The 22,189-nt window shown below is 37.8% G+C and overlaps 1 protein-coding gene across 5 annotated transcripts in view; it reads right to left on the reverse strand.

Annotated features, from left to right (window-relative positions):
* PARG (poly(ADP-ribose) glycohydrolase) overlaps positions 1 to 22,189 on the reverse strand; it is a 111,065-nt gene that overhangs the window by 68,310 nt on the left and 20,566 nt on the right. For 2 of the 5 annotated variants that reach the window (XM_049697388.1, XM_049697384.1), the window contains one exon: positions 8,100 to 8,150. The exons of the other annotated variants lie outside the window; for them this stretch is intronic. In XM_049697388.1, coding sequence (XP_049553345.1) covers positions 8,100 to 8,150 — 51 coding nt within the window. The remainder of the gene's footprint in view (positions 1 to 8,099; positions 8,151 to 22,189) is intronic. 5 annotated transcript variants of the gene reach the window in all.

Genomic DNA, 22,189 nt, shown 5'->3' on the forward strand with positions numbered 1-22,189 from the left:
ATATACAATTTTAACCATTCCTTATTGATGGCAATTAACTTTCCCAGCATTATGAAAAATTTCAAAAATACAGCAAAGCTAAAATAACTATACACTGAACACCCATAAACTCATTTTCTACAGTTAACATTTTACTCTATTTATTTTTGTCGCATATCTATCCATCCATCAATCCATTTTTTAAATGCATTTTGAAGTAAGTTGGGGGCATCAGTACATTTCACCCTGACCACTTCAGCCTCCATATAAATATAATTTAACATTTGTTTACAAGTTTTTTCATTTTGAGGTAAAATTTACATTCAATGAAATGAACTAACCCTAAGTGTACCATTCAATGACATTTTACAAATGCATACACCTACATAAACTAAATCCCTATCAAGACACAGGATATTATTATACTATCACCCTAGAAGGTTCCCTCATGCCCCTTCCCAGGCAACTTTTCCACATCTGAGAGACTACCACTGTTCTAAATTTTCTTCTACCATAGATTAGTTTTGTCTCTTGTAAAACTTCATATATTGGAAACATGTGACATGTACTATATTATGTAAGGCTTTTTTTTCCCCTCAGCACTGTGCTTTTGAGATGCATCTATGTTGTGTGTATCAGTGATTTTGTTCCCTTCTATTATTTTATTCTATTGTATAATTATACCACAATTTGTTTATTCATTCTCTTGTTCCTAGACAACTGCACTATTTCCAGGATTTGGCTATTATAAGTAAAGCTGCTATAGACATTCTTCTATAAACACAGGATTTTTTGTGTATACGTATATTAATTTCTCTTGGGTAGGTTTAGAAAGGAAATGAAATGCATAGGTCATAGAGCAGGTATATGTTTAGTTTTCTAAAGAACTGCGAGACCTTTTTCCAATGTGGTAGTACCATTTTACAAACCCAAAAAGTATGAGAGTTCCAGTTGCTCCACATCTCTAGCTACATCTATTCATTTTCGTTTTAGCCCTTCTAGTGCCTGTGCACTAATACTTCATTCTAGTTTTAACTGGCATTTCCCCAATGACAAATGACACTGAGCATATTTTAATGTGCTAATTGGTCATTTGTATATCTTTCTTTGTGACCGGTCCTTTAAACTCTTTTAATTTTTTTTAATGGGGTGGTTTGTCCTTTTTTTTTTTTTTTTTTTTTTTTGGTACACGGGCCTCTCACTGTTGTGGCCTCTCCCATTGCAGAGCACAGGCTCCGGACGCTCAGGCCCAGCGGCCATGGCTCACGGGCCCAGGCGCTCCGCGGCACGTGGGATCCTCCCGGGCCGGGGCACGAACCCGCGCCCCCTGCATCGTCAGGCGGACTCTCAACCACTGCGCCACCAGGGAAGCCCGGTTTGCCTTATTTTTAAATTGAGTTCTTTATATATTCTAAACATAAATCCTTTGTCAGATAAATATATATGCTTTGCAAATATTTTCTCCTTGTCTTTAGCTTGTCTATTCATTTTCTTAATGTCTTTTGATAAGTATTTAATTTTTTTCTTTTATGCTTAATGCTTTCTGTGTCCTAAGAAATCTTTGTCTATCCCTAAGTCACAAAGATGCTTTCTTCTAGAATCTTTATGGTTTTAGTTTTTGCATTTAGTTATTTTCTATGTATGCTGTATACAAAGAGTTGAAGTTCATTTTTTTCCCCCATAAAGAAACCCAATTTTCCCAGCACCATTTGTTGAAAAATGTTGCTTTCCCCCATCGATTGCTTTGGCACCTTTGTTGAAAATCAAATGATTGTATAAGTATGGGTCTATTTCTGGGTTTTATGGGTTTTCCAGTGATCAATTTGATTCTTATGCCAGGACCACACTATATTAGTTTCCTTGGGCTGCTGTAACTATCACAAACTGGGTGGCTTAGAAAAACAAAGATTCATTCTCTCACAGTTCTGGAGGCCAGAATTCTGAAATCAAGGTGCTAACAGGGTCATGTTCCCTCTGAAGGCTCTCAGAAAGAATCCTTCCTTGCCTCTCCCAAGCTTCTGGTGCCTATGGACAATCCTTGGAATTCCTTGGCTTTCAGAAGCTTTCAACAAATAGTGGCTACTATTATGGTGATGATGCATATTGTACCCTCTGCCTTGTTTAACCTTTTACTACAGTTAAACCACTAATTATGTGTCAAGACTAAGTTCACATCTCCTTGTGAAGAAGCCTCCCTTGACTTTCCTAATTCCTTCTTCCTCATGTGACTCTATAGTCACATGCACATACCTGTAGTACAGCACTTATTATGGTTTATTATAATTATTTATTTACATGTTCTTCTCCTCTCCTTCTCTAATCTGTGACACTGCAAAAACAAGGATTGTATTTCATACATCTTGTATTCCAGTACCAAGCATAATATTTAGTACTCGTTATTATTTTCTGAATAGAGTTGATGAAAATTTTAAAATTACATTTTATCCTGCAAGCATCCCTGCAAAACAGAAAGCAGAAGGACATCTGGAGAAACTGAAGCTCAAAGAATGTAAAGCCAATTTCCCACATTCAAACTTAATGGCATACATCGGGACTAGAGGCCAGGACTTTTCTTCCCAGGTTCACAAGGAAGGGTATTTTAGAGAATGGAGCACTTGGCCAAGAAACTGGAATGGAATGATAAGGATAATTCGAACTCTGTTTACCTTACAGAGTTATGAATGCTCAGCTATAACCGTGTTTTATGAATTCTAAAGCCCCATATATAAATGCAAAGTATTATTATCTACTGGGCCAGTAATTTATGCCCTTTCTGGAGCCTCCTCTTTCTTTCAAGACCCCCCATATCAATTAACTGCCAGTCCTACTGACTGATCCAGCGGCGTCACATATTCATTACCTCCTCTTAATCACTACTAAACTACCCTGACTCAGCCCCTCATCCAGTCTCACCAAGATTACTACAGTAATCTAACTGTTGCCCTGCCGCTAGCCCACCTTCAGTTTTAGCCCAAGTACACCCTGGTGTGTCCCTGTTCCACTCGAAAGCTTTCAATGGCTTTTCCTTGCCTTTTCAGTACAGTACAAATCCTTCAATTAATAATCAAGCTATCTGGCCCTAGATGCTTATCTAGTCTTACTTAGGGCTCTCTCTGTCTCTCAAACTACCTTCTGTGCATTTTACATACTAGACATTTCAGCAATTTACTCTTCTCTAGCTCCTACCTGTGCTTCCACAAATACAATCTGTGCTATGCCTGGAATATCTTTCCTACTCTAAAACTTACCTAACCTTTTAATGTCTTACTCAAACAATACACTGCTTCAAAGTCTATCTAAATGGACGCACCAACTAGAAGGTAACTCTTCCTCTTATAATTTAATTGTCTGTTTTTTCACAAGACACTTAAGACTTCCTGCTTTATGTTGTAGTTATTTATGGACATGCATTCTAGAGTTTACTAGAAGTTCCTTGCATACAAGATTGACATTGATTCACTATGCTAGAACATACTCATATGTAATGTTCTCAATAAAAATATTTGTTAAATTAACTGACACTTTCTACCACAGCTAGGTAATTTTACCAAGCTCTCCCTCTTCCTTCTCTCTACTGCCTATCAGAATCTCCCTCGAGAGGTTTTTTATTTTTTTTATTTTTTATTTTATTTTTTTAGTAAATTAAACTGCATATGAACTGAGTTTTCTATAAAACACCTAAAAAACTTACTGGAACTACCTCCAGAGCTTCCCAAGTTCGAGAGACAGGTTCATATTACAAAGATTAAAAAGAAAGAACATAAGTCAGAATTATTAAGATCTTTCAGATCCACCTCTTCTTCAGGCATGTTTTTAGACTACAAAAATTAAACATTAGAGGAAAAAAATAATTATAGCACTAAGTTATGTAAGGATAAAAAAATCAACTGGAGAAGGTGAATGTTTCTAACATTTACTTGTGCACAATTCAGGCTGACACTTTGAAGAGAAGAATGTGACAGCTTACAAGAAAACAAACTCACTCATTCCCCTTAATTTCTGAAAGCTCATGCAAGTCTGACAAGCCAACCACAGGGTGATCTCTCATGTGTATCACCCATGACAATTATGGCTTTAATAAAAATGTTCTCCAAATTTTAATACAGTCCAGTTGGTTTTCAGGAAATAGCCAGTCTAATATTTTCATATTTAAGAAGGCACATTTCACAAATTAGTGAACTAATTTCTGGACTTAAATAAGACTTCCAAAAATTTTATATTATGGCAACAAAAGAGGTACAAAATGAATATGGTGGCGAGGCAAGGTGATGTGCTGAGAAGCCACCCTGTCTCTCTATTGTCCCTTGGTTTGGTTTTCTCTTCAAACAGCTATTAAGAGCTTCCTAAGTAATTTTCAAAATGCTATGACTCAAACCTGAGAAGCACTGATGAAGATCACAACTCACTAGAAGCACTTGAAATGATCTGTTTTAAGGATAATACAAAAGATCCTTTGAAGTATGTGCCCTGTAACTTACACTAGAAATAATCTGTATTTGTCATTAAATTAACAGCTGTTTAATATGGGATAAACCAGGTTGCTATACACTTCCTTTTTCTCCCCATCAATGGGTGCCAGCAGGAGTAAAAGAGTGCCAAGCATTAGAATCTCCTTTTATTCTTTTCTTCCCCCGCCCAGGGGAATGAAGGATTTATTACTTGCAGCAAGTAAGGAGAACACTGGGATCTTTCCCAAAGCAGTGTCTCTAGAATCAAAGAGATTCTTAACCTCCAATCCCATAGCCAAACTCTTATTAGCCAGTAAAGGGAAGAGGAAGTAACGATGAAGTGAGAAAGAGCCCTTTGGCAGGTTACCTCAACTCCACTTCCACTCTCCCAATCCTTGTTCTGTTTCTCAGGACAGAACTACGAACTAGTTTCTCACTTCAGGAAACAAGCCATTAGTGGCTTAAAATTCACAGACTTTTGTAGATGGGTGTGGAAATTTCACCATCATATACTCCAAAACCCAAATAAGTGACAACTAATTTGGGAACACAATCACTTTAGGAAGAATACCATCATCCAGTTCTTGAAACAAAATATGCCTCTAATCAAAACCGGTCACACTATTTCCTATACAAATTTCATTAGATTAAACATGAAGAACAAAATTGTGTAGGTTTATGACACATGAAGGAAGCTCTTCTCTAAACAGTAATCATTATCTTTTTTCATGCTAATAATAAAATGCACAAATTATTTTTGCCTTAGAAGGATAAAACATAATAACACACCCTTATTATCCTCTGTCTCCTAGAAGAATTTACTTCTCAATACCGTCATGGTAAATGATTATTCTTTAGGGAATGATCTCAGACTAGCACAAGAAGCTCTGATAGGTCTTTCTCATCTCTCACTCCTATTACGGTATGACTACATGGCCATAACCATCAATCACTCTAGCAAACAGCACCAAACCACAATGCTATTACACACAAGCCAACAGATATTTTCAATACCATATAGTCACACTATTATCCATCTTTTATAGACAGGCAATCAAACTCAGCATGACAAGATTTCAGAGAAATAGCTAATGGTTAATGGAAGTTTTCTCATCCTGGAAGCAAAATGGACTTAATTTGTCTGAGAAATATAAGTGAACAATAACTTCATTCTTTTACTATAGCTAACAGTTTTAAATTTAATAAAAATATTTTTGAACTATAAGAAATACTTTAAAATTACTTATTTTTACTTTTACCTAATTTTTAAGATAGTTCAATGACAGCTTCTCGCACTCACACCACTAGGAAAGTAATTTGCCATGCGAATCAAGTAATGTGCATACCTACATATTATAACACTTAATTCTTAATTTAATTCTTAAATTATCCAGTATGAATAGTCAATATTATAGTCCAAACTTCACTCTTATTAATAAGGCTGAAACAAACATATTTCCCAAAAGGTTTGAGGGCACCCCCTGGTGGCAGACTTTGGGGAGGGGGGGAAAAAACCCCACAAATACCATTACAATGAAAATATCTTTTTAAGAAATTGACCAAGTTCTACTCAGCAACTCTATTATTACAGGTAACATCCAATCTAGAAAAAATTCAAAATGTGATCAAAGAATGTTGGGAAATCTCTGAAGTTCCCTGTGAGGAGATCTGACCAGTACCAGCTCCTAGGTAGCAGGACTAGCAAGATGTCTGATGCAGAAGAAACCTTAGAGATGATCTCATCCAGGGCAGAACAGAACTTTCTACACTGTCCAAGACGGTAGCCACCAGCCACATGTGTTGACTGAGCATGTGAAATGTGGCCTGTGTGACTGAGCAGCTGCATTTCAAATTTTATTTCATTTTAATTAATTTCCATGTAAATAGCCACAAATCGCTATTGGCTTACTGTTTGGACAACACAAATCTAGTCCTACTCTTTACTCCACTCCAATGAAATAGAAATAGTCACCAGAGCAATCCAAGGAAGAGCCAAAGGTTCCCAGACACATGTACAGCTGGATGGTGCAAATACATATAATTGGACCTGCACCATTTTGTTTGGGGATTCTTAAATGCACCTAATTTTATTCCATTGCATTGGATTACTTTTTGGTAACTGCAATTCATTTGAAAATACAGATGAGTTTGAAAATGGTAAAATATCCCTTTTGAAATAATTTTTGGCTTTAAGACATGTGACGACTGGTACACCAGTTAGCTACATCAAATAAAACGGATTACGAGCTCAGGTTCAATTTATCATCCGGGGCATTCATTCTTTTCTCACATAGAGAGAATAAAAAGGTAAACGAGCCCCTGAACTGTGAATTAGCTAAGCTCAGAAATCCAAGAAAGAGAACAGCCCAATTGATCCAGCCTCTACTTTATACTTAACTCAAGTTAGGCATATTGTTAGTAGTATGTTGACATTTAGTTCAAGCATATATTGAGTGTCCACTTTGCCCAGGATGTCATATTGAGCACTGTGAGGAATAAACACAGTGCTCAATATGCGCACTGTGTTTAAATAAATAAAGGTAAACAACGCAAAGCGAGGTCTCTGTCCTCCAGAAACGTACTACTTTTTAGGGTAAAAATGCCATATAAACAGACATAAGGGTTATGTGTACATGCCTCATCTTTTCTCTCTACCAACTGCCAATCTCAAATGGTCAACTGTCACTTTACACAAATAATTCCTAAATCTTTCAGTAAGAGGCTGTGGCTTAAGACCCACATTTCTGTGTGCTGATCTACTCTCCTTAAGTATACTGAAGTTCGTTCAAGAAACACTTACTGAGCACCAGCCATAAGCTAGAAAACACTAAGATGCCCTGGAGAGGTTCAGCCTCATGAAGGATGCAGACATTTTATAGAAAGATCATGCATTATGTGGCAAGCGCATGGAGGCAGGCACAGGTACTACTGTGAGCACAGAGTGGAGTCTTTAGTAGAGGCTGGGAGGACAGAAAAGAGTTCCCAGAGGAGATAAAGACTGAGCTAAGTCTGGAAGGATGGATTAAGAACAAGCCAACAGCATGCCAGAGAACCTTTAGGAATTCAGTCATTAGAATATCAGTTATGGAGAAGCTCAGTATCAAGTGATGCTGGAGAAATGGGTAGAGGCAAGGCCAGGGAATACCATAAACATCATCCAACAGAACTGAAAACAGATGAGGTGCCACATAGGGTTTGAAGATATAAGCTTCAGATAGCTCACTGTGGGTGAGGAGCATGAAGGATGGATTTGAAGGGAGCACCACTGAACATGGGGGTCAGCTGGATGACTGCTGCAATATGCCATCTGAGTCATGATGACAGCATGGATTAGACAAGTATAACAGAAATAGAGGTGAGCCTCAAGAAGTGTTTAGGAAGTAAATTTATTATGTCTTAATATAAGAAGCTGACAGAGAGAAGGAGCTTAAGATAAAGATTTGAGTGTGCCCAGCATTAAGTGGTATTTAAAGCTCTTGGCACTATGTTAAGTGCCAAGGAGTAACTAGATTTAAAAGGCAGACTACAGTTCACCCTTGAACAACACAGGAGTTAGAGGCACCGACCCTCCGCACAGCCGAAAACCTGCATATAATTTATACTTGGCCCTGTGTATCCACGGTTCCCCCATATCCATGGTTCTGGAATAGTACCTGTCCCTCAACTTTTTACCTTGCCTGAAGGAGTTTTTCCTCTTGGCAGTTCTTCCTTCTCAAGTAGAACCTGTTAGAATGAAGAGGAGGAGCTGTTATTCTCCTCAGCCCCCACCGCTAATTCCTTCAGATTCTACCAACTGTTGATCGCACAGCACTGTAGTACTTACTATTGAAAAAAATACACGTATCAGTGGACCCACGCAGTTCAAACCCATGTTGTTCAAGGGTCAAATGTGCAGGTACCAGGCTGGGCAGGAAAAGATAGGAAGGCAGGAAAAAGCCATTAGATTACAACTGTTTTGCAAGGTGTGTTCCATGGGACATTACCTACGAGGGAAATCATAAGCCGTTACACAGAAGGAGGCTTTGTTTATAAATAAGTTTGGGGAAAATGTTTAGTTAACCAAAACTAAGCAGATTTCTTCACTATAAGACTCCTCAGAACTATGCCCAGTAGGAGGACATAATGTGTAGCAAACTAACTTGACCATTCAACCCTTTATTTAAAAGTATTAGAACAACACAACCTGGAAAACAGTGGCCCAAAAGAAAAAGGATGGAAGCAGTAGCCTTAAAAACAGAAAGTGCTATAGGAATAAGTGAGTAGAAAACTAGGAGGCTATGGTAGGAAAGAAATGCAGAGTTAATGATGTTAGAGAAGGAACTGGCCCAGGGCATAACCAGATCCAATTTGTGATCATAGGTTAATACAGTAGAGAGTCTCACATATAGGTTTGAGTCAGACTAGTTCATAGGTCATCAACATGATTATCAACCGAACAAAGGCTGTTGGATGTTGGTAGGTACCCTCCCTAAGTCAGTGCTTTTAATGATGCCAGATCTAAGGCCATAGGCCACTAAAGCCACCTTTTTTTAAGAGGATTTTTCCCAGGCTCCTCTTCTTTCTACTTATAATTCAAATCTTTGACCTTTTCAGGCCTCCCTTGATTTAGTTAATTGGTTTCTAGGACAATTCTGTCCCTTAACTGAATCATTTCCAGCTGACCTAATGTTTGGTCAGTATGTTTGACTGACTCGGTTCCTCTCTAGGTGCTAAGTCAAAGGCTAGCTCTGATGGCATGCACCACAGGGCACAGATAAGAGGAGACCCACCTCAGCCCAGCTCTACAGATATCAGCCTGGGTTTTCACAGATCTAGGTCATGGCCAAACAATTTAACAATGGACAGGAATCAGCAGTGGGGGCTGAGGAGAAAAACAACTCCTCCTCTTCATTCCAGCAAGTTCTACTTGAGAAGGAAAAACTGCCAATAGGGAAATCTCCTTTAGCCAAGGTAAAAAGTTGAGGAACAGGCACTCTTCAAGGAGAGGTTTGAGAAAGATGGTACAGTAGAGCAGTTCTCAAACTTTCACATCTATCAGAATTAGCTAGGGGATTGTTAAAGCAAAGATGGCTGGGCCTCACCCCCAGAGTTTCTAATTTGCAAGGTTCAGGGTAGGGCAGGAGAATTTACATTTCTAACAAGTTCCCAGGTGATGCTGCTGGATCAGGGGCCAAACCTCGAGAACCACTGCAGAAGAGCAGGGTTACCTGATCTAGGCACTACTGACCTTTTGGGTTGCATAATTCTCTGTCACCGCGAGTGTCATCCTGTTCATTGTAGGATGTTTAGTGGCATCCATGCCCTCTACCCACCAGAAGCCAGTAGCACCTCTCCCCCAGTTGTGAGAATCTAAAATGTGAGAATCTAAAATGTCTCCAGACCTTGTCAAAGGTCCCCTGGGAAGCAGAATAACTCACTGATGAGAACTACCACAACAGATTATAGTCGTTAAGAGCTAAGACTCTGGAGTGAGTGGCACCTGGGTTGAAATCCTGGCTTCATCACTTGAACAAACTACTTAAACTCTCTAAGCCTTGAATTTTTAGTTGTTCATTTGTAAAATACAGTGTCTATATAATGGGGTATTTGTGAGAATCAAATGAGATAAAATATACTGCTTACACTGTACTTAGTACATAGTAAAGATGTCAATAATAAGCACCACCACTGTCTCTACCACAGATAACCAAGTAGGATGTCGCATCAAACACTGAGGAGATTATCTACAAGGTGAACTTTGTAGAAGGGGTAAGTCCAGGAGGAGACAGGGTTAAGCCTGGAATGGATAAGGGTTTGCATATGACGTGAAGATAAAATGGTCTGCAGCTTAAGCAGTCGGCCAGGAAAAAGGGAAGGGTTAAAAAAGGAGCCAAAAGTCAACCATGGGGAAAGAGGCTATTTATACGGCTGCTCAACCCAGTGTGCTGTGACAGTAAGTACTTTTAAATTCCACTCCCAATGGAAGAAGATGCTCTGGTTCTATAGATAGAATGTTTTGTCCCCCCAAAATTCGTATGCTGAAACCTATTCCTCCAATGTGGTAATATTTGGAGGTGGGACCTTGGGGTGATTAGGTCATAAAGGTGAGGCCATCTTAAATGGGATTTAGTGCCCTTACAAAAGAGACCTCAGAGAGCTTTCTTGCTCCTTCTACCTTGTGAGGACCCAGCAAGAAGACAGCCATCTATGAATCAGGAAGCAGGTCCTCACCAGACACTGAATCTGCCAACACCTTGATCTTGAACTTGCCAGTGTCCAGAACTGTGAGAAATAAATCAACCACCCAGTCTATTCTGTTAAAACAGCCTGAATGGATTAAGACACCTTGTTTATATCTAAGCTGGGCTTCCCAGGGCTAAGGCAGATTAGACCAATAGCATAGCTTGGGAGTGCATTTGAAAATATTCCATATTTCACTATGCTGGAAATGGTTCTTCTTGCAGAAAATGTTTTTGTAGTGCTTTTCATGTAATCAAAGAGCAACTGAGGCAACAAGGTACTATGCCACTCGGCTTACTAAAAACTTCTTTAACACTGTAAAGAATAATTGCTCTGACAGCTTAGAATCTGACTTCCCTGTGCAGTTAATCATTACTTGTCATTACCATAGCAATAAATCATGGATGAGTATTTTTCACAATTAGTACCAAAAGTAAAATGTGGAAAGAGCTATTGGCTCAGTCCTCTAAGATGCAGCCACCACGCGGCTACCATGGCACTAATGGTGTACCACTCCCTGCATCACGAGGACAATGGACCTATTCAATGGACCTAATTAGTCTTTACTACCGAGTTTACTGCACTGTTTATACAGGCTACACATGGAAAGAGTATATAAATTTGAAAAACAGATTTATATTGTTTTTATTTCCTCTTACTATTTTTATCTTCAGGTAATATATACTACGAAAATCGTTCTAGTGTTAAATATGAGATCTTACATGTGGATAAAAGTGTTACGAGGAGCTTAACCAAAAGGAATACAGAATTTATTTTTAATGACTAGGAGCATAAGATGAGTAAATAATCTGAGAAGTAATCTAACAGGATTTATAAATCAAGGCATGGTGTCAAATTGCATTGAAAAAAAGAAAACAGCTCAGAGCTAGTTGATAGAGATATAAATCACAGGAGAGATTAGAACATGAAATTATTATCACCCCTCCAACAGAGTAGATTTCTAGATAATGAAATCAATGACACAGCAACATTTAAAAGTAATGGCTTCCATAGCTATTTGAACAGAGTAGGTAGGGTTGGAGTTACAGGACATTAATGTACTAGATTAATTTCATCATTAGAATACAGGAGGAATTCTACTAAATAAATTTTCACTTTTGGATGTCTATAATTTCCATCCTCCTTGTCCTCCACACACATAAATACAACACAGTGTTTCACAAACACATAATAACAACTCTAATTTCATCAATGATCTAGTGCATAGAGGGCTCAACTGAGACTAATTATCCATTATACCTCAGCAAGTTTATAAAGCAAGGTGCCTAGTTCCAATTGGAGCAATTAATTCTATGAGAGCTGCACTATTTAAAATAAATCATGAATGAGACCCTCAACATATGCTCCAACCCAAAGGATACATTAACCAAACCAAGGAGGAAGTCCACATATTTCACACAAATCTAAAATTTAATATTTTGCTGACTCTGATTAGCTTTCTTTTGGCTCCTGCAGTTCTCATGAATTAAATCAAGTCAAGCTGTAAAAGCAATGCAGACCTTATTGATTCTAGAGACTGTGAGTCACTAAGGGAAGAAGTCCAAAAAGGTTAAATTTCCACTGAACTCCAAATCAGAGGTTCGAAAGCTAGAGGAATAAAGACATTAGCTGTAGTCTTGTGAAACATTCAAGGCTGCTTTCATTTGATTAGGAATTTGCTACAGGCTCTTTATGACAAAACTAACAAGGATACTTTAAATCGTTTAAGTTTTGAAGAAAGGTCCAGAAATAGATTCGTTAGAAGAATTCCACTTGGAACTGGAAGCTAAGGAGTAATGTGTTTATATACATTCAGAAACTTACTTCTGCACTATTAAAAAAAAAAAAGGCTACTGTGAAAGCCCACAATTTTTACTGGTTATTGGTTAATGACATTTGTTCTGATTTGAAACAGTGGTTAACAACATCTTGCCTTACCTCAGCTTTTCCAAAACTAGTCTAAAAAACACTAATGTTCCATGAAACATTTATAGAGATTGTGGTGATGGGGGGGTGGGGTGGGGGTGGGGGTAGGGGTGAGGGAATGGAGAGAGAAAAAAATCCTCTAATATTTTTGTTCTAAAATTTTTTTCTTATATATATGTGTGTATATATATATTTTTTGGCTGTGTTGGGTCTTCGATACTGCACATGGGCTTTCTCTAGTTGCTGCAAGCAGGAGCTACTCTTCATTGTGGTATGCGGGTTTCTTCTTCTGTGGTGCGCGAGGACTTCAGTAGCTGTGGCACGTGGCTCAGTAGTTGTGGCGCGCCTGCTCTAGAGCACATGTTCAGTAGTTGTGGTGCACGGGCTTAGTTGCTCCGCGGCATGTGGGATCTTCCCGGACCAGGGACCGAACCCGTGTCCCCTACATTGGCAGGCGGATTCTTAACCACTGTGGTTAAGAGCACCTAGAGCCTGCACACCTAGAGCCCGTGCTCCACAACAAGAGAAGCTACTGCAGTGAGAAGCCAGTGCACTGCAGCAAAGAGTAGCCCCCGCCTGCCTCAACTAGAGAAAAGCCCAGATACAGCAACGAAGACCTAGTGCAGCCAAAAATAAAATAAACAAAATAAATAAATTTAAAAAATATTTTAACATACAAAAAAGTACTAAGTACATTCGATATAGTTATTGTTAGATAAGCTGCCCATAATACTATGGCACGCACCAGAAAGCCAGGAAGTCTGAAAGACACCACTTACATATGAATGCACATACGACGCCCAGGTGATGCATAAACATACAACTATTGCATTTTACGCTACTTAATGGCAGGTGACTTACACTATGATTTTTGCCTAATAATTTCAATATATTATATTTTAACTTTTTATCCCATAATAAAGATATAAGTCAAAACAATTCCATCTAGCCATTACTTTATATATGTGAGATAACTTTCTCGGTAATCCATTTTAATACAAGCTTATATTTGTTTTCCCTGAGTTTCTATTGTTGTTCTGTCAATAATGATAATTTTTAAGGTTTCTCATGGTCACATGAGTTCAAAAATGTCATTTTAGTTAAACATGGCTATAACAGCACACGTCTCAATTTTTGGGACAAAGAATTCTGATAAACCTGTTTTTTAAGTGTAAAACTACACAAAAAGAACTCTGAAGGAAAAGATGACTTAGGCATAATAGTTTGCTCCACTTAGTGCACGTCCTTCAAAACTCAATACGACACCTATTTACCTTTTAAAATTAAGCAGTACATAAGCAAGAATGCAAGTTCATTATTGATAGATTTACACATCCTCATTTACAGGAAAAGAGGCTTTACACAACCTTTCTCTGACAAGTCATAGGACACGAGCAGACAGGACAATACATACTCAATATTTTAATAACTACAGCAAAGGCAAGAGATGCACAATTACCGAGTTGCCATAAAGAATTTACTGTGTACGTATGACTTGAGGTATAAACTTCATGCTGTATTTATTAAAAAAAAAATAGTGGCTTCCAAAGAGGAATATATTTCTAGCCTAACCACAACAATAAAACCTTTGAACTTTAAAGTTTAAATTTTTCCATTTTTTAATTTTAAATGACCTCCCATTCCTGTACTCCTATCTCTCACTCTCCACTTTTAGCAATCACAGATGTAAAAATAAAACAACAACAACAACAAAATACCTGATTTTGGTATTTATGAAAGCCTTTATGGATAAACTAACTAACATAAGTGAGGAAATAAGAGACCTACACATTCCTATCTTTTCTATTCCAGACATAAAACTAAACATGGAAAGGAAGATGAAATAGTTACCAAAAACCTTAGGTTTCCTTTCAACAACTATTCCATTTACTGAAAAAGTTCACTATACAAACCAATTTTAGAATTTAAAGTTCTTTATTTTGAATTGACAATTACATTTATTGTGAAATATATGTTCAAAAAGTACACAAAATATATATGGATGGCCTAATGAATAATTATAAGGCAAACATCCATTTTTTAACTAGCATCCAAGTCCAGAAATAGAAGCCAGGATCACAGAAACAGAAGTAACTGCTCTTAACATACGCCATCCCCACACCCCTCTTCCATCACTATGGCCATAATGTGCTATGTAAATTTCACAAGTTAGTTCACTGAGAATGAAAAGAAATAGTGCCACAGTTGTTGTAAGAGGGAAGTATTTAAAATATGTCTAAAATGTATTAATAGAGAAACTTTCTTAATATATAGGACATTCTGTTAAACTTTCCTGTGAAAAATGTCAGCAGTAAGTATATCGATTCAGTTAGAATACGAATTATAGAAGTGTTTGAATTTAATTTTGTGGAACACCACCCAGGAGGGCCATAAAACACAGATTATTTGTTCCTAGCACTTCCAACAGCTGGCAGGGAGGAAAACTAATATTAACATTCAAGATGCAAAAAACACTAAATAACAGCCATTTCAACTCAGTAGCACCTAAATATTTAACTATGATTTACAAAATAACAGGTTGATTTCTGTGATCTTTGCTGGTCTCTGAAAAAAACTTTTAAAAAGCTTAGGCAGTACTCTTTGCTTTTATCCTAAATAAGGATTCTCAAAGGATTACCAGGATTCTGGGTCTCTTACTTCTTGCTCTCAATACTAGCATTTAGGTAATGACTGTAACATGGAACCACACTAAATGACTGTTGATATTAACACCTCCTGTTCTAAAGTAGTATGGGTTACAAAACCTATTACTCACAGAACCAGCCAAAGCAAAGTTTTAAGGATATAAATGTTAACAGCCCCAAAATCAACTTAACTGTAAAATATTAAAATTGATATGATGTTAAATTTAAACTTCATTTTTTTCTTTAGCAAAACAAGTTACTCAGAGCTGGGTGTGACATTTAAGTAAAGAATTCCCAAATACTGTTATAAGCAACATTTAAGAGCCCTTCTAAAAGAAGCATTCTTACTCCAAAGTGTGGACACAGACAATGCAAAGCAAATAGAATTCACTTATAATTTAAAACCTAGCCAAACAACTGCTTCCCTTGCACTAAAGATCTGTTTTTACTCCTCCAATCCCACCACATATGTATCTAATACTTACTTCTCAATAACTCCTGTAATCCTGGGCAATGTTATCCCTGTGGGCTGTGACATGGTAAAGTTCTATATTAATACCTTTGGAAGTTTGAAGGACAGAAAAACACACAACTGTATTAAATATCCAAGGTCTACTGTTAAGTACATTGACAATGCACAAACAACAGACAGTCATAGGGACGAACACCCTTAAATCTCTAGACATGCTTTACACAAAGAGACTTCCTTAAATCTCTAACACTGGAATGGCTAAGCAAATGACATATCATTTGATGGAATATTATGCAACCATTAAGACTAAAAATGATAAAGCTATATAACACAGCTTTATAATATATCATAAAATATTTTAAATATACTTTTATACCTAGATATAACTATAAAAAATAGAGAGAGAGAGACAAAAACTTGAAGAAAACAATAAGAAATGAATATTTGGTACAATTGTGAGGACTCCCCCAACCCTCCCGTATGTTTACAAAGTAAATAAAAATCAGAAGGTCAAAAATGCAATGACTCCTCTCTCTAGAGAACTGTAAAACTATCATCAGCACCTTGGTAATCACCTCATATTTATGATCTACACTAAACACACCAAAACTTGCTATATATTACTCTTACAGGAATGTTTCTGGGCAAGGTCACCAGATAAAAGGGAAACAAGGTCCTGTCTGAGTAGAGTGATTAAGAAGAGAGGAAAAATCGACTACTTTACCTCATAGCAAGGTGACAGGGGTATTTTAACCAATGGCATGTTTTACTGCCATCACAAGGTATCAAATGTACCTACCCAAATTAACAACTGTAATTAGTTTAAGGCACGAAAATTACAAAACGCAAATAGACCATCTATATACTATAACTTAAGTGACAAAGATTTTATCAGTTTGGTCAACTTTTCATTGCATCAAAAATTACATCTCTTTAAGAGTGAAAGACATCTAGATACAAAGATATTCTGACATAGCCATAAGGCTTCCATTATTTTATGCCTACCTTTAAACATCATATGGTTCAAAAGCTCAATAAGGTAACCCTGAAATTGACTGGTCCTGCCTCAAGATGCAGAATTAGTATGGATTCTATTAATATGATTATAGAAATTACCCTTCACAGCTAACTTTTTTCAGAAATTAATAAGCTGACCCTAAAATTCACATGAAAGCACAAAAGATCCAAAACTGCCAAAACAAATTAGAAAAAGAACAAAGCTGGAGGACTCATATTTTCCAATTTAAAACTTATTACAAAGCTACAGTAGTCAAGATTGTGTGGAAGTGGCATAAAGACATATAGAGCAGTGGAATAGAATTGAGAGGCCAGAAATAAACCCTCACATGTATGGTCAATTGGTTTTTGCAGGGTGCCAAGACAATTCAATACGGATAGAAGTCTTTTCCACAAATGGTGCTGGGACAACCAGATATCCATCCACATGAAAAATAATGAAATCAGACCTCTATCTCACGTCGTCCGTGAAAATTAACACAAAATGGCTATTCACAAGCAAAAAAATAAAACTTGACCCCTAATTCACACCATATACAGAAATCAATTCAAAATAAGTCATGAACCTAAAAGTAAGAGCTAAAACCATAAAATTCTTAGAAGAAAACACAGGAGTAAATGTTTGCAACCTTGGATTAGCTTCTTAGATATGACACCAAAAACAGAAAAAATTAATTTAGGCTCCATCAAAATTAAAAACTTCTGTGCTTCGCAAGACACCACCAGACATAGAGAATGGACTTGAGGACATGGGGAGGGGGAAGGGTAAACTGAGACGAAGTGAGAGAGTGGCAATATATACTACCAAATGTAAAATGGATAGCTAGTGGGAAGCAGCTGCATAGCACAGGGAGATCAGCTGGGTGCTTTGTGACCACCTAGAGGGATGGGATAGGGAGGGTGGGAGGGAGACGCAAGAGGGAGGAGATATGGGGATATATGTATATGTATAGCTGATTCACTTTGTTATAAAGCAGAAACTAACACACCATTGTAAAGCAATTTTACTCCAATAAAGATGTTAAAAAAATTTTTTTTAATTAAAAAAAAAAAGCCATCTGACAGGCAAAGATTTTAAAGCCTGACAATATCAACCAAGCATTGGTCAGGGTGTGAAAAATAAAGTACAACTAACTATCTTGGAGAGTTCTTTGTCGATACCCGGGGAACCTCCAACATGCCTGCCCTACCCTGCAGCCTATCACAAGGGCACAAAGACAGCCATAGGCTGTGTCCATCACAGCACTGCTTATGACAGCAAAACATTAGAAACTCCCCAACATCCAGCAGTACCGGCACAGGAAGGTAAGCTATTCATACAAGGAATCTAATCAGCATTAAAATGAGACAATTCTGTATATATTCAGAATTGTTAGATCCCAACAACATACTGCTGAGTAAAAATAAGGCAAGTTACAGAATATTATGTACACTATGATACCATATTCCATCATTTGAAATGCAGAAAACACTGCTATCTCTTGTTAATGGATATGTAGTTAAAATGTAGAAAAAAAATAACTGCCAAATCAGATGCCACACTTAGGACAATGCTGCCTTCAATGAAGGAGAAAGGGAAAAGAACTTGCAGAGAGAAACAAAGGAGGTTTTAACTATATATAGTATTTTTCATTAAAATTTTTGGCAGAAACATATCGTATCATGATGTTTAAATGTATTAACTCTAGAAGGTGAGTGATAAAAACGGCCAGGTGTCAGGCACTGATCTATGCTTTGCATACATTACATCATTTAACCCTCACTACAACTCTGTGAGAGAAATGTACTATTTACCCCCATTTCCCAATGGGGAAACTGATGCGCTGAGAGAATGCCTCAGGTTACCCACCCAGGATCCAAACCCAGGCCATGTGGACCCCTATCTGTGCTCCTAACCACTCTAGAATCCTATCTCTGTGGAATGGATGCGGAGGCACATTGCAAATCTTCCTGATGTTTACGTATGTTCAAACAATGTAATTACAGAAGAAGAGGGAGAAGTGCTATAAGAAAGAGATTTCCAAAGCCCCTGTGTGATGGTTCATTTTGTTTCAACCTGGCTGGGCCACAGTGGCCAGATATTTGATGAGACATTATCCTGGATGTTTCTGTGAGGATGTTTTACATTTAAATCAATAGATGAGATTTACACTTAAATCAATGGACTCTTAGTAAGGCAGACTGCCCTCCATAAGGTGGATGGGCCTCATCCAATCAGTTGAAGGCCTGGACAGAACGAAAGGCTGACCTACCTCAGCAAGAGAGAATTCTGCCAGCAGGCTGCCTTTGGACATCATCTGCAACATCAGCTCATCCCTGGGTCTCCAGTCTGCCAGCCCACCCTGCAGATTTTAGACTTGCCAGCCCCCATAATTGTGTGAACCAATTCCTCCTTAAAATCTTCCTCTCTCTCTCCCCCACATATATATATAGATGATAGATATATAGATATAGATATATAGATGTATCTCTCTCCCATTGGTGCTGTTTCCCTGACTAATACACCTTCCCTCCAGCTCTTGCCCTACGGCGACTGCTGATGGACAGATGGAACAAGGCCTGTCTGGGTTGCTCCTGTTCCCTCCTGTTTGGAGTCTTGAGAGAAAGAACCACAAGAAGCCACTAATTATCAGAATATCATACTCCAAGGTAGCTACTGTTAATCCCATTTTATGGGAAGAAAACTGAGGCTCAGAAAAGCTAAAGAACTTCCCAACAGCTCCCATCAGGCAAGGGACAAAGTGCTTTTATGCTCAAATCTCACATCTTTCCCTAAAGCATATGGCAACGGCCAAGATAGTGGGTGTGCCTTGGCTCTGCCAGCAATCAAACACAAATGGGGTAAATGCCAGGGAACCTAAGAGTAACTGAGCAATTGAGCAGACACTGAATTAAGACAATATACAGAAATGTATAATTATGGGGCATAGCTCATGTTATACTATGGAGAAATAGATGATGAGGGCTTCCATGACAGCAAACAAGAGAAATATTGGAATACAAGGTCCTGTCTGATCTAAGAAAACCCTAAATAAATGAAGACCCATACCATCCTTATGGAGAGGAACATACAGTATTATGTAGATTTAAAATCTTTTCCAATTTATCTGCATATTTAATGCAATTCTACTCAAGAGTCCAACAGGATTTTTATGGACACCAACAGGCTGATTCTAAAATTTACGTGAAAGAATAAAGAATAGCCAGTACACTTGTGAGAAAGAAGACTGATGAGGAGAGGCTCGTTTTACTAGATATCAAGAATTATTATGAAGCTATAGCCATTAAGACATTGTGGCACTACTGCAGTAATAGACAAATTAACCAGAAGAGAATACAAAGCCCTGAAACAGATTGTTGTTTCAGGTGATTGTTTGGGGATAGCCAAAGCACAAGTAATTTTTATTGTCTTACTTCTTATATTTTTACAACATACCTACAATTCAGATATGTTAATGACAGAAAAAACTTTTTTTTGAAAAGAGGCAAAACAAACTGTTTACAGAGGTAAGAAAGTAACAACATATTTGATTATCATTCCAGAATTTTAAAAGTGATTTCAGATACATTAGTTAGCTAGCTAGATCTTTAAAACATGTCATCAAGATGCATAAAGTGGTTATTTTGTCAATTTCACAAATAAGGAAACTAACGCTGAGGTCATGTGGCTTACCTAAAGTTACAAACCTTTTAGACTAAGAAACAAAATACTCATTTCTAATTCTATGCTCTTTTTTCCGCCAGCAGTTCTCAAGGCATGGTCTCTGAACCAACAGCAGCACCACCTAGGAAACTGTTAGAAATGCAAACTCTCAGGTCTCATCCCAGACCCACTGAATCAGAAAACTTGGAGAGGATGGTAGGCAGCTACCTTTTGTTTTTTTGTTTGTTTTTTTTTTTTTGCCGTACGCAGGCCTGTCACTGTCGTGGCCTCTCCCGTTACGGAGCATAGGCTCCGGACGCGCAGGCTCAGCGGCCATGGCTCACGGGCCTAGCTGCTCCGCGGCATGTGGGATCTTCCCAGACCGGGGCACGAACCTGTGTCCCCTGCATCGGCAGGCGGCCTCTCAACCACTGCGCCACCAGGGAAGCCCGGCAGCTACCTTTTTAATAAGCCCTCCAGGATTCAGATACACAATAAATCTGAGAGCCACTGCTTACATCATGCTGCCTCACGGACACTTTGTGAAACAATCAAAACACTACTGGAAAAAAGAGAGTGGTGGTGTTATTCGTAACACTGTCTATTTCATTTTCACATTTTCAGGTTCTTCCTTATTTGTTACTCAAAAATAAGGGTTCACAATAATCTTAATGTTTGATTCCTGACCACGTAATTAAGCAACCACTTTCTTCTGGATTACCACCAGCAATCCTAGAGGACAGACTGATCTTCAGTAATGTCACAGGAAATGAAGTAACAAGAACACTGGAACATCACTAGCTAAAAATGCTCAGAGAAGGAAGAGTCTAATTTAGATGTGTTGTGTGTGTGGGCAGGGAGTTGGAGAAGGAATCAGAAACATCAGTTTTTATTAACTCAAACCGTTACTTCTAGATAATATTCTCATGACCTTGGTAACCATGAAAACCAATATGACTGCCTGATCTCCTGTTGAAATCCAGTCCATAACTACTTACAGAGCACACACGATAAATAAGACATTGTATAGATGCTACACGAAACACAAAGCTAAGAAAGATACAGTCTCTGCCCCAAGAAACTTTTGACATACCAGTGGATGTCAACATTTCATCTAGAATAAAGCAAAGCAAAGAGAGGGAGTGCCACAAGATAAATTTTAAAATTTGTCATGGAAATTCAAAGAACGGTGACATCTCACTTTGGAGGGAGTAGATAGGAAGATGTTAGTCTTGGGAGACAGAACTTCAATACAGAAAAGTGGACGAAGCGGGCATATCAGTCTCTAATTACAGAGAAAATGAGCAGCAAGTAGGAGGGGAAGGTGTGTGCAGAGGGACATCAGACTGTGATCGCAGGCAATAGTGGAAAGAACACTGATTGGGTTACACCGTCCTACCAGGGACAAACTATGTCACTTTGGCCAAGAAAGTTCATTTCTAAATCATAACTACTCATTTACGACAGGAATAATAATTATTGTCTTATTTATCTCACAGTTATTTATCTGAAAAAAAGACCAGAGAGGGAAAGGCCACAATTAAAAACAACATGGGACATGTTTAAAGTTCAATAATTATTCTCTATTAGGTAAGTTAAAGTTGTGTAATATTGAAAATATTTCAATTCAAAATGTTTCCATTTCAAAAATTACTTTCAGTTTCTAGTATTAGTAAATGAAGCATATATAACATGGATAATTAAACTGTGGGCAGAAAAAGCAAATTATAAAAAAACTTTTAAACAGATTGTATATGAAAGTATCTCTTTGGGAAGGCTTACTTACCTAGCAAAAGTATACTGGCAGTTTCTTCTAAAACTAAAAATACACTTATCAAAC

This window comes from Orcinus orca, chromosome 14 (genome assembly GCF_937001465.1).
Source record: "Orcinus orca chromosome 14, mOrcOrc1.1, whole genome shotgun sequence".
Classification (NCBI taxonomy): domain Eukaryota; kingdom Metazoa; phylum Chordata; class Mammalia; order Artiodactyla; family Delphinidae; genus Orcinus; species Orcinus orca.